General features: G+C 42.9%; 1 protein-coding gene across 1 annotated transcript in view; it reads left to right on the forward strand.

The window, feature by feature from the left end:
- The window catches only part of RAB3GAP2 (RAB3 GTPase activating non-catalytic protein subunit 2), a 111,211-nt gene that overhangs the window by 52,647 nt on the left and 45,485 nt on the right, over positions 1–13,079 (forward strand). Inside the window, exons 10-18 of the mRNA XM_073628357.1 lie at positions 1,960–2,108; positions 2,187–2,266; positions 3,049–3,278; positions 5,311–5,527; positions 7,290–7,433; positions 7,816–7,898; positions 8,235–8,299; positions 10,400–10,490; positions 12,756–12,883. Coding sequence (XP_073484458.1) covers positions 1,960–2,108; positions 2,187–2,266; positions 3,049–3,278; positions 5,311–5,527; positions 7,290–7,433; positions 7,816–7,898; positions 8,235–8,299; positions 10,400–10,490; positions 12,756–12,883 — 1,187 coding nt within the window. The remainder of the gene's footprint in view (positions 1–1,959; positions 2,109–2,186; positions 2,267–3,048; positions 3,279–5,310; positions 5,528–7,289; positions 7,434–7,815; positions 7,899–8,234; positions 8,300–10,399; positions 10,491–12,755; positions 12,884–13,079) is intronic.

Genomic DNA, 13,079 nt, shown 5'->3' on the forward strand with positions numbered 1-13,079 from the left:
TAGTGTTACAAGGTCTCAGGTGTGAATGGGAAGCAGGTGTCTTAAATTTGGTGTTATCCCTCTTACTCTCACATACTAGTCACTGGAAGTTCAACATGGCACCTCATGGCAAAGAACTCTCTGTGGATCTGAAAAAAATAATTGTTGCTCTACATAAGGATGGCCTAGGCTATAAGAAAATTACCAAGACCCTGAAACTGAGCTGCAGCATGGTGGCCAAGACCATACAGTGTTTTAACAGGACAGATTTCACTCAGAATAGGCCCCGTCATGTTCTACCAAAAAGGTTAAATGCACGTGCCTTAGCGTCATATCCAAAGGTTGTCTTTTGGAAATAGACGTATGAGTGCTGCCAGCATTGCTGCAGAGGTTGAAGGGGCTCAGACCATACGCCGTACACTGCATCAAATCAAATCTGCATTACACTCATCCCAGAAGGAAGCCTCTTCTCAAGATGATGCACAAGAAAGCCCGCAAACAGTTTGCTGAAGACAAGGAGACTAAGGTCATGGATTACTGAAACCATGTCCTGTGGTCCGATGAGACACAGATAAACCTATTTGGTTCAGATGGTGTCAAGCGTGTGTGGCGGCAACCAGGTGAGGAGTACAAAGACAAGTGTGTCTTGCCTAGAGTCAAGCATGGTGGTGGGAGTGTCATGATCTGGGGCTGCATGAGTGCCACCAGCACTGGGGAGCTACAGTTTATTGAGGGAACCATGAATGCCAACATGTACTGTGACATACTGAAGCAGAGCATGATCCCCTCCCTTCGGAGACTGGGCCGCAGGGCAGTATTCCAACATAACGACCGCAAACACACCTCCAAAATGACCACTGCCTTGCTAAAGAAGCTGAGGGTAAAGGTGATGGACTGGTGAAGCATGTCTCCAGACCTAAACCCTATTGAACATCTGTGGGGCATCTTCAGACGGAAGGTGGAGGAGCGCAAGGTCTCTAACATCCACCAGCTCCGTGATGTGGAGGAGTGGAAGAGGACTTCAATGGCAACCTGTGAAGCTCTGGTGAACTCCATGCCCAAGAAGGTTATTAAGGCAGTGCTGGAAAATAATGGTGACCACACAAAATATTGACATTTTAATTTGGACAATTTGGACATTTTCACTTGGGGGTGTACTCACTTTTGTTGCTAGCTGTTTAGACATTAATGGCTGTGTGCTGAGTTATTTTGAGGGGACAGCAAATTGACACTGTTATACAAGCTGTACATTCACTACTTTACATTGTAGCAAAGTGTAATTTCTTCAGTGTTGTCACATGAAAAGATATAATAAAATATTGTGAGGGGCGTACTCACTTTTGTGAGATACTGTAGATGGCTGTCATTCAGTGCAGTACTAGGCATTGTAAGCCTAATGCCTGTACACGTGATCACGATGTGAACTTTTGGTCGGAAATTCCGACCGTGTGTATGCTCCATCGGACTTTGATTGAGAGCAGGTTCTCTATTTTTCCGAAGGAAAAAGTTCCTATCGGAAATTCCGATCATCTGTAGCAATTCCGATGCGCAAAATTCCTACGCATGCTCGGAAGCATTGAACTTCATTTTCTCAGGTTGTCGTAGTGTTGTGCGTCACCGCGTTCTTGACAGTCGAAAGTTCAGAGAACTTTTGTGTGACCGTGTGTATGCAAGGCAAGCTTGAGTGGAATTCCGTTGGAAAAACCATCCAAGGTTTTTCCGACGGAAATTCCGATCGTGTGTACGGGGCATTAGGGATGGGGAAAAGATCAGCTGCAGGAAGCTCACAGGAAACACTGGTGACTAGACAGATAATTTCTCTCTGCTTCCATTTTTTTGGGCATGGCTTCCACAGTAGTGCAAGTTCTCATTCATTCTGAATGTGAGTATAGAATGTCATTCTTCTTTCCAGTCTTTTCAGACAGGTACTTTTGCCTTGACTTGTGTCACAGTAGTGTTTTCCCGTTTTCCTGTTTTCAGGTTTTATGGCTCTCTCTCCATTTGACCAGATGAAGACTGCCTCCGTTTTGGGAGGCTTTAATGCCGCTATAAAGAGCAGCCCCCCTACCATGTCTCAGTATATTACTGTGGGCTCCAATCCATTCACAGGATTCTTTTTTGCCCTGGAGGTATGTATGTTAGTAGTGTAGTCATGTCTGTTGTGTTATGCTAATTTACCATGTCACTTACCATATTTATCTGTACAGGGCAGTACACAGCCATTATTGTCTCATGTGGCTCTTGCTGTTGCCAGCAAACTCACCTCGGCCCTCTTCAGTGCTGCCAGGTATTGTGAACCATTTCTGCCAGCTCTAGAATATATGATATTCATGTCATTTTCAGGCAGGCAGATGGGATAGAGATAAAGGAAAATTGATGAAATCCATCCACTATGCCTGTGGATTCTTAAATTAAAACTATGGCCAGGCTATATAGCTCATCTCCCCTTGTCATCAGTGCCTTAGCAGCTCAGGTCAGCCTGATTTCCCTCCTCAACATTTCACCCCCCCCCCCCCCCACCATCTGTGCCTCTGCAGCTCAGCTCCCCCTGTTCCCCATTACTTGCATGTGGCTCAGCAGTTTAGCTCCCCCTGCTCCCCCTTCCAGCAGTGACTCAACAGCTCAGCTCTCCTTTGCATCAGTGACTTAGCAGCTCAGGGCAGCCTACTTCCTGTCTCTGGCAGTTCCCCTCCCAGGCAGTGGCTCAACATCTCAGTTTCTCCTGTTCCCTCTTCCACTTGTGAGTCAGCAGCACAGTTCTTCCTGTTCCCTTTCCCAGCAGTGGCTCGGCAGATGAGCTTTCCTTGCTCCTCCCCCTTCCCAGCAGTTTCTTAGCCGCTCAGTCCTCACTTTCAGTAACGTCAGCTTCTCTTGCACCCCCCTGCCATTAGTAACTCAGCATGTTTTTCAACCTTCTAATCTTTAATATAAACACATAGCATTAGCTCTGGAAGAGGCAAGCCTCACTTTCCTATGAATGGTCAGAAAAGAACAATATTCATGAATTCTCTTTAGTTCACTTAATGTACATGCTTTGTGTGATGACGACTTACTTTTATTTTGTCTTAGTGGTTGGCTGGGCTGGAAGAGCAAACATGAAGAAGAGCCACAACAAAAACAGAAGCCTAAAGTGGAACCCGCCACCCCCTTGGCTGTCAGGTTCGGCCTCCCCGACTCCCGTCGCCATGGAGAGAGCATCAGTCTTTCCCCGTGTAACACGCTAGCTGCGGTGACCGATGACTTTGGGAGGGTCATTCTGGTGGATGTGGTTAGAGGAGTGGCCATTCGAATGTGGAAGGGTAGCGATTTATTCATATTATTCATTGGATTCATTGCCATAGCTGAATGGTTTTCATGAATGTAAAAACATTCCAGCCTCTTTTTGCAGCCGGCCATATGTAATAAGGTATCCACTCATTTTATAGACTGATTCTTTAATTTGCTAAGTTTAGAAGTTTACTGTTTTCTACAGAAAAACTAAAGGGTCAGTCCACCCAAAACTAAAATTTCAGTTCATAGAGCATGAAATCACTGGACTTCTATACTGTATTAGTGAGATCTCTGTGCCCAGTTCCCAAGTCTATACGCTGGCTGTGCCCAATGTAAAGAACTTCCACTCCAAGTACTGGCTTTTTATTTATTTTATAATATTAGAACTGTAACACACAAAGGTAAATGGGGAAACCCCCAAATTTCCAGAAGTAAAGGAACAGAATTTTTTCAGCACATTTTTATATAAAGTTCCGATTGAACTTTCTTTACAGGCATAAAATATTTCTGGATAATAAAGTAAACCTAATTAGTAATATCTCAAATCATTAAAATCTCATATAATCTTTAACATATTAATTCAATTTAATGACACACTGGACATTTTTACAGCTACTGTTTTTGGCTTCAGGTGTTTTTTTCTGCAGCCAGTAACCTCCCCAGCATGTTAGCCTATGTGTCCATGCACACACAGGCAGTTATTAGCGTTTTTTGGCAGGGGCGTTTTCTGGCTGGAACCCCCCCAGAACTAGTGGGTTTTGAGAGGACTTTTTCAGCTGTAAAAATGCTCTAACTCTGATAAAAGCTTAAAAACGCTGATAAACGAGGCTATTCAGCGCTTTTGGGCCATATGCTTTTGTGGGAGTATAGTTCTGATAAAAAAAGCTAAACTGTTACAGCTAAAAAAAAAAACTCTTAAAAACTCTGCAAAACTCATTCTACAGCTGTCTACAACTAATGTTACTGGTGTTTTTATAACGTCCAGTGTGCATGAGGGCCTATAAGTCATTTTTAATGTTCTTAAATGTGCAACTTTAAAAGAGAAGTATGTTGGGGTTTTTTTGTTTTTTTTTGTTTTTAATAAAGATTCATACTTACCTAGGTGGATGCAGCATCAGACCAATGCTGAAGCTGTCCCCCTTCGTCTCTGCACTGAGAACCGAGCCACCGAACATCGCCAATGGCTCGGTTCTCACAGATCCCCGAGAGGAGAGCTGCTGACTGTCAGTCAGCGTCTCTCCTCTCTGCTTCTCCATGCTCATTGGAGCGCTGAGCTGTGGATTGGCGGGGAGTGGCCATCTCAGCGGCTCGCTGAGACTGCCATCAATCAAGGCAGCTGGCAGATCCAGACTTGGAAGTCAGGATGATGCTCTGCCTCAACTGATGGCAGTGACGTCTGCGGAGAGCGGACTTCAGACCGCTCTTCACTGAAACCGGGTCACAGAAGTGAAAAATGAATTGCACTCCTGTGACCCAGAGGAGAAGCCCAGCCTAAATAGCTCAGGCTGGACTTCTCCTTTTAACTAAAATAATATGTTGTGATCCTGCCATGAAGGTCTTTGTTTGAGCAGTTCCTGTTATTAAGTGACATTGCTCTGCCCCATTTCACAGTTGATCTCTTGAGTTTTTACGCTGTCACATGCTGATCTGGTGGAAGCTGATGCTCCTAATACAGGCATGTTTTGCTTCTGTTAAAGAAGCTCTCCCTAAAAAATACAATACAGCCTTTTTGAAGTTTGTTTATACAGGAAGTAGCTGCAGAGAGGCTTCAGGAGATCAGCAGTGCTAAGTTGCAACAACAGAGGGAAAAAAAATGTGTTTTTAGTTTATGACACACAGTGCTAAATTAAATGTCGTTGAGTTAGAGTTTACATCTACTTTTTATTCCAGTTTCCAATACCATTTGTCTCGGCAGTTATGACATTTAAGGTTAGCTATATCCAGCGTTCATCTGACATCCAGTGATCTAGCAGAGGCGGAGGAATTGCATATGAGGTTGTGTGTCAGGAAAAAGAGGTAGTGTGGAGTCATTTATCATTCCTCCTTGGTTGTGTCTTCCAGGCTATCGAGATGCTCAGATTGGATGGATGCAAATTACAGAGGACCTACAAGAGAGGGAATCTGAGAGAAGCCATTATTCTCCATTTGGCAATGTTCAGGGTCCATGCCGGGTGGCCCAGTTCCTCGTCATTTATGCCCCCAGACGGGGAATCCTGGAAGTGTGGAGCACACAGCAAGGACCCCGTGTTGGAGCATTTAATGTGGGCAAACACTGCAGGTGGGGACCAGTCCGGACACTAATCAGTTCAGTAGACTAAATTATTATTATTATTATTATTATACAGGATTTATATAGCGCCAACAGTTTGCGCAACACTTTACAACATGAAGGCAGAGAGTACACTTACAATATAAATCAATACAGAGGGATCGGAGGGCCCTGCTCATTAGAGCTTACAATCTAGAACTAAATAAATGGAGCCTATGTTTTGGATCTATTGTCAGCCTCATTTATCTAAAGCTGGCCACACACTGCTATAAATCTTATTCAAAAATGTTCTTTCTACGAACATTTGTTCGATTTCTTTTTTTATAGGAGCAGGAAAAAAATATTTTTCTCAAATGAACAAACTTCTAACAGTGAATGTGGTTTTCTTTGGTGAAAGTCAATTTGTTCCAACATTGAATGTTAAAAGCTAACTTTTTTAAAGTATTTTTTTAAATGACATTCATCCTGGTATCAAATTTACTGAGGAGAAAATGCTAGCCGCCTGACTGTCTCTCCATTCAGTGCTTTCTCAGTCCAACTCCTGATCTCCATTCTTATTTTCATTCAGCAGCTTAGAAAGGTTTGATGCCACTGAATCAGTGAAATCCATATAGGTTTGCTTTAAAGTATATGTAAGGCAAAAAACAAGAGGAAATGAGTATTAATGTTCCCAACGTCAAGGGGAAAATCTCTCTTTTAGACAACTGTCACTGGTTTTTGCTTTAGATATTCAGTTTTGAGAAGATCGGGGTGAACACCGGTACCAACCACACAATCGCAACCACACAATCGCTCCATCTTTCCCTTCCCCTACCCGCCCCTCGTGTTCATCAAGTGACTTTTCTTTCCAATAATTTTTATTAACTATTTCAAAAAGGTACAAAAAGCACAGACGTTATGACACATATTCAGAGTGTGCAAAAACTTATTACAGAAAAGTATATTCAAAGAGGAAGTAAAGTCTTCCATTTTAATTGTACCTACAAATAAGCCTATAATAAGGCTTACCTGTAGGTACTGTAAATATCTCCTAAACTTGTACCGTTTTGGAGATATTTACTATATACGCCGCCGCCTACATCATCAGCGCATGTGTTCTAAAGAAAGGGCCGCCCGTGCAGTTTAATCAGGGCCCTGTGCTGTGACCGGCGGTTACCGCCGGAGCCCGCAAACCCGGAAGAAACACCAGGGAAGATGTCAGCCGTAGCAGCGGTGTGCAGGCGCCGCTGTGGGGGCTTCGATCTAAGGAAAGTATTTCATAATGAGCTAGTATGCGATGCATACTAGCTCATTATGCCTTTGTCTTGCCGGTTGTTTTTTTTTTTTTTTAATATTGTTTACAACCTCTTTAATAGAAAGATAAAAATAATTACATCATTCCCATGATGTGATGCAGAAGGCATTAAAGTGAAACATCTTATGGAACACATGGAAAATTCTGTTGCAACTATGGCCGTATGAGCCCCTCGGTTTATCCAGTTTAACTAAAGACCAAGCCCTGGTGCCACTAGTGCTCACCCGCTGTAAGTACAGTCGGGCGATGCTCCCGATAGCTGGGGAAATTATTTAAAGTAAGGACCAAGTGGACATCAAGTGACTTTTGACCAACTTTCAACTTCAAGATAAATTAGGTGCAGCGCTGCAATCTATAAAACCTGGTCCAATGTATTGATAAACATGGACCAATATATTGTAATAGATGTAACTTTAAATGTGTGTGAAAAGAACTAGTGCCCTTTATATTTTAGCTCACTGACTCATTTTGTTTCAGATTGCTGTGTCCTGGGTATAAGATCATGGGTTTAAATAACGTCACCAGTCAGGGTTGGCAGCCGCAGACGTATCAGATTTGTCTGATTGATCCGGTATCAGGAAATGTACGGACAGTGAACATCCCTTTCCACCTGGCACTCAGGTAAGAGAGCTAAGCCACACTTGGAATAAAACTTCGCTATGGGGCTCATGTATATTGGAAAGTGGACATCTTCTCTCCCTTATACTTTGTAGTAATACTGCATACTATGACCTACCCGTTCATAATATTCATGCCTTGGTGTGGTGCCTGTGGTATCCTACAAGGTTCCCTCTACTTAATGCAGCAGAGAGAATTCTATTATTGAAGGAGAGGCGGTCAGTCCCCCCATTTTTTTTTTTTTTTACAACATGTCCTTTAGGCTCATTTGTCTGAACCTCAGTCACTTAGATTGCATTAGGCACTACTTTATGTGAAGGATACATTTTTGTGCTGCGTTTTCACATTGCTCTTTTTTTTTTTCTTTCATTGTTTCTTGTTCTAGCGACAAAAAGTGTGAACGAGCCAAAGACTTGCACCTAGTAAAGAAACTCCGCACGTTATTAAAATCCAAATCTCCAAATTACGGTAATTAAATATTTTACGCTCAACTCAACTGTGACAAATATGTTGTTTCTCTAGAATGACACTGGGTGGCGCTACACTGTTGAATGCATAAAGCATGTTAAATGGCTGATGTATAAAGAGCATGTTGAAAGCAAATAGTCTTACCCATGGCAGCTAATCGGCTTAACATTTCTGTTTATGTAATCTAGATCTGAAAATGAAACAAGGATTCTGGTTAGTTGCTAGTTTAAGCAGTTGAAAAAAATTTGAAAAAAAGTTGAAAGCAGCACACTTCTCAGCTGAATTTAAGTGAAAACTTAATAGACTTAGTAGTCCTCTTTGTTGTATTTTTTTCAGAGCGACTTGAAGCAGAAGCAAAGGAAATTCTCTTAGACATTAAATATCCAGCAACTAAGAAACAGGTACGATAACATTATTATTATTATACACAATTTATATAGCGCCAACAGGTTACGCATCGCTTTACAATGTAGAGGGGGGACAGCACAATACAGAAGGGACAGGAGGGCCCTGCTCGTAGAGCTTACATTCTAAAGGGAGGGGGTGGTGGTACAAAAGGTAATAGCTGCGGGGAATGATTTGTTGACGGTGGCTCGGGTAAAGTTGTTAGGTGGGTGTGGGATAGGCATCCCTGAATAAATGAGTTTTCAGGGATCTCCTAAAGGTTGAGAGGTTAGGGGCTGATTGGACATACCGGGGCAGGGAGTTCCAAAGGATAGGAGAAGCTCTGGAGAAGTCCTGAAGGCGAGCATGGGAGGAGGTAACAAGGGAGCTAGAGAGCAGTAGATCCTGGGAGGAGCGGAGGTGACGATTTGGGCGATATCTGCAGATGAGGTTGGTGATGTAGCTGGGGGCGATGTTGTGGATGGCCTTGTATGTTGTGGTTAGCATTTTGAATTTTATACGGTGGGGTAGGGGAAGCCAGTGAAGGGATTGGCAGAGAGGAGCAGCAGTCACGGATCGGTTAGTGAGGTGTATTAGTCTAGCAACATCTTTCATAATAGACTGAAGGGGGGATAGCCTGCGTAAGAGTAGGCCATTAAGGAGAGAGTTGCAGTAGTCAAGGCGGGAAATAATCAAGGAGTGAATAAGTTGCTTTGTGGTGTCATTAGTCAGGAAGGGTCAAATTCTGGAGATGTTGCGGAGGTTAAGGCGGCAGGATTTAGCCAGTGATTGGATGTGCGGGCTGAAGGAGAGGTCAGAGTCAAGGATTACACCCAGCACCCTGGCATGTGTGGAGGGACCAATGGTTGTGCTGTTGATCTTAATGGTAAAGTCATGGGGGGGGGGATGATTCCGGAAAGGAGGAAATATAACAAGCTCGGTTTTAGAAAGATTGAGTTTGAGAAAGTGGTGTGACATCCATACCGATATGTCATTCAGTAAGTTTGAGATCCGTGAGGAGATCGATGGGGTGAGTTGAGGAGTGGAGAGATAGATCTGGGTGTCATCGGCCTTGAGGTGGTTTTGGAAGCCATGGGAGGTTATCAACTAGCCCAGGGAAGAGGTATAGAGCGAGAATAGGAGGGGCCCAAGGACAGAGCCTTGGGGTACCCCAACAGAAATAGGAAGTAGAGATGGAGTTGTAAGTGCCACTGAAAAGTGACACATAAGTATTTTCTCACTTTGGTTACCATTTATTAGAATATAGAACACTCTGGCAATGTGGGCTTAAAGAGGAACTGCAGTCTGCTCACATAATTTGTAGTAAAAACATCTTTGCCATTCTAAAGCTTCCCTCCAACCACTTTGCATATTATTTTATATATACTGTGATTCTGTACTTGCCAAATATGTGGCAGAAATCTCCCTCCACTAAGTCTGACTGCATCCATTTTAACTGTGGGCAGCTGAAGCTGCTGCCTGTTCACTTCCTGGATTTAAACAGACACACAGAGGCACACCTCCAGCTCTGCAGCCCTGCTTGGCCCTCTTATGACTCATCCCCCCTCCCTTCCTGGCAAACTCTCACTAGAGTGAATGAGAGAGAGCTGTCCATGATGTCATAAGCCTAGGCTTTTTACCAAAAAAAAAAAAAAACAGGAAGTGGGCTGTATAAGGTATTTACTGGCAGAAAAAAATGTTTTACTATCCAAAGTTAAAACAACAAGGGCAGAGGATTTATTACATGGAAAGTTGAAAAAAATAACTCAAGGTCTGCTTTAATAATGGGCTTGTACATGCAAAAATACCTGGTTTTATATTCCAGGAATCTGATTGTTTTTGTGTCTTCAAAGTGTGGATTTGCTTCCTGTTGCTTGTCATTCACTGGACCCCCCATTTGTGTCATCCCAAAAAAAAGTTGACATTTATTGCAGAGAAGTGAGTGACAGCTGTCGCAGCTAATAAAGTCTAAGCTGCAGCATAGCTTCTTCTCTTTTTTTTTTTTTCTTCTTTCTACAGGGATTTTTCATATATGGTGTGCAGATCAATAAGATGTGTCAGCAAACTGACATTGTATAATTTTAAGTACCTTTTCTCTTTTCTGTGCGTATATCCAGGCTTTAGAAAATATCCTCGCCAGCAACCGCATTCCTCTCTCCACGCTTACCAGCATTACGCAGGCTCTAATGGATTCTTTACAGAATCAAGGTAATGGCTCATAGCACAGCTATCATTTCTATCAATTATTAAAACGTGACATTTACTTTTTGCAGAGTACTTCAGTAGATTGTTTTAGGTAATTTTGATATGGCCACAGAATTGGTGCACTAGGCAGTGGCCGCCTGTAAGGCATGATAAATACATGTATCTGTGTTTACCCTAACCTTTCAGACATATACAAGATACTTCGGGTATTTTAATCTGACTCAAGGGGTAACTGTGTTTTGATGCAACAGTGTCAAGGCTGTGCTCCCTCAGTGCCGATTCTTCACCAGCTTTAAATTTGTATGCCACCTCCAGGGCAAAGTGGTTCTAAAGGCAGAAGGTTTTTTTACCTTAATGAATTCTACACATTAAGGGAAAAAACCCTCTGGATGCAGCTTCCCCAGCCCCCCTTTACTTACCTGAGCCCCATCTCAATCCAGCTGTGTGCATGAGAGCAGCCGCTATCCCGGGGTCTGTCTCTCCTCATTGGCTTACACAGCCACGGGAGCCATTGGCTCCTGCTGCTGTCAATCACAGCCAGTGAGCCAATGAGGAGAGAGTGGGGTAAATGAACGATATATGTTCACAGGAGCATAGCTCAGCAGCAAGCCTGCTCTAATGCCCCTTTAGCAAGGGGCTTGCTATTGGGGGCACTCGGAAGGGGCAAGGAGCCAGGACCACCGTCGGGGGACCCAAAAAGTAGAGGATCATGGCGACTCTGTGCAAAATCATTGCAGAGAGCAGGTAAGTATGACATGTGTTGTTTGTTTTTATTAAATTACAACCTTTTAGTTGTGTTAATGTATAACAAGCATAATGTGTTTTTAGACTAAAACAAAGTATATCTACCTTAATACACAATATCTTCTGATTTTCCTTATATGCAAGTTGCTTGTATTATATTTATCTAGGCATATGACAACTCTTTTTGTACCCAAAAAAAATAGTTTGTAAACAAAACAAAAAAAAAAAAGAATCACTTTCCAGTTTGCCCGAGTGGGGACAAGTAGGGTAGGAAGCATTGAGGCATTGCTGTAACAGAGAATGCTGAAGCAGGTGGCAACTAAATGAACATTAATATCCAGTAAACCAATTTAAAATTTGCTAATGGCAGTTAACGCAGGCGTCCTGGAACATGCCTGTACTGCAAGATTTTGTTTGCACTAGTATGTGGCACAAGTGCACGCCAGGAGTGAGAGTGGCCATATGTAGGAGATAGAACTGTGACGTGGAAGCTGGGTGAGACAGTGGAGGGAAGGTTAATCCCCATAGTGATAAATGGGAGCTGCCAATTTCTTTACAGTAAAATTTGACTACCCCAATGCAAATTATGTACACCCACTCCCCCTCCATATCTCTTTTGTAGCCAAGTGAGTTGTTGGGCTGCTAATTTTCACTTAAGTAGGGTATTGATAGTTTTGTGGCACAGCTTGTAGGGTTTAAAAAAAGCTGCTGACAGGTATAAAGTGCTGGCATTTAGCTCCCAATGCCCCTGGTTCACCTGAATACCAAGCCTTTTAGATCAGACAAAGCTTTGCCACATCCTGGCAAGGTCAAATCTTGCATGCCACATTTCACACATTCCCTATGGCATGTGAGGCTAGCCAATGGGAATGTGTTGTGGTGGGAGAGATTGAGTATGCTCTGGCACTACTAGGAAGCTTTACCAGATCAGAACTGCCCAGCCTTTGCAGAGCACTAGACCTACTACAGATATGTTGCCTGCACTTCATACCTGCCATTATAGGGCCCATTCACACCAGACGCAGTGAGACGCATTTTTGACTGCACTCCTACTGCATAGACGGTCCAAAATCCAGGTTATCCCATGGGTATAGTTCACACTATTGCAGTCCAGTGAAAAAAAGTAGAACATGCTGCATTTCTCTGCACTGCAAATGTACAAAAACACACACAGAAGCAATTAAATGCACAAAAATGCACTGCAACACGGAGCAGTACACTGCAACACAGCGCAGTACACATAAAAGCCCAAAGTAGATGGAAGCGACCTCAAAGAAAATGCAAGCTTAGATGCACCTCAAATGCAAATAAAAAATGTGAGTTAAATGCACATCACTGCACATGCAAAAACTTCCAGTTTCAGGTGTGAATGGGCCCTAAAACAACAAATGCAAACAGAGCATAACAGCAAGATAGCTTGCTGTGGGCCCCGAGTCTGCCTAAATTAGCCAACAGACATTTTATTTTGTGCTTTTAATATAGTTTTGTATTACTCTGATTCCTTTTGTGTTTCCCTTGGTGCAGAGCTGGAGTGTGTGGATGAGAGTCTACTGGTCTTCTGTCAGTACAAATTAAAGCTTCTACACCTCTATGAATCGGTCCAGAAAATCACTTCTGTCACCATGGAAACTGCCTCCACTCCCTCGACTAAAGTAAGCATCAGTCCTGAAAAATAATCCTTTTACTCAGTGTAGCAAGGGTCCTTGGATGAAACAAAACCACAAAGCTTAAAATTCTTTTCTGTTCTTTAAAACATTTCACATAATCTCAGGAGGTAAAGGGAAACCGTTTTGAGCATTCAGTAAGTAGGCATTCTGAAGGCGATTTCCAGGCAAACTGCTAAATACA

Source organism: Aquarana catesbeiana, linkage group LG04 (assembly GCF_042186555.1).
Source record: "Aquarana catesbeiana isolate 2022-GZ linkage group LG04, ASM4218655v1, whole genome shotgun sequence".
Taxonomy (NCBI): domain Eukaryota; kingdom Metazoa; phylum Chordata; class Amphibia; order Anura; family Ranidae; genus Aquarana; species Aquarana catesbeiana.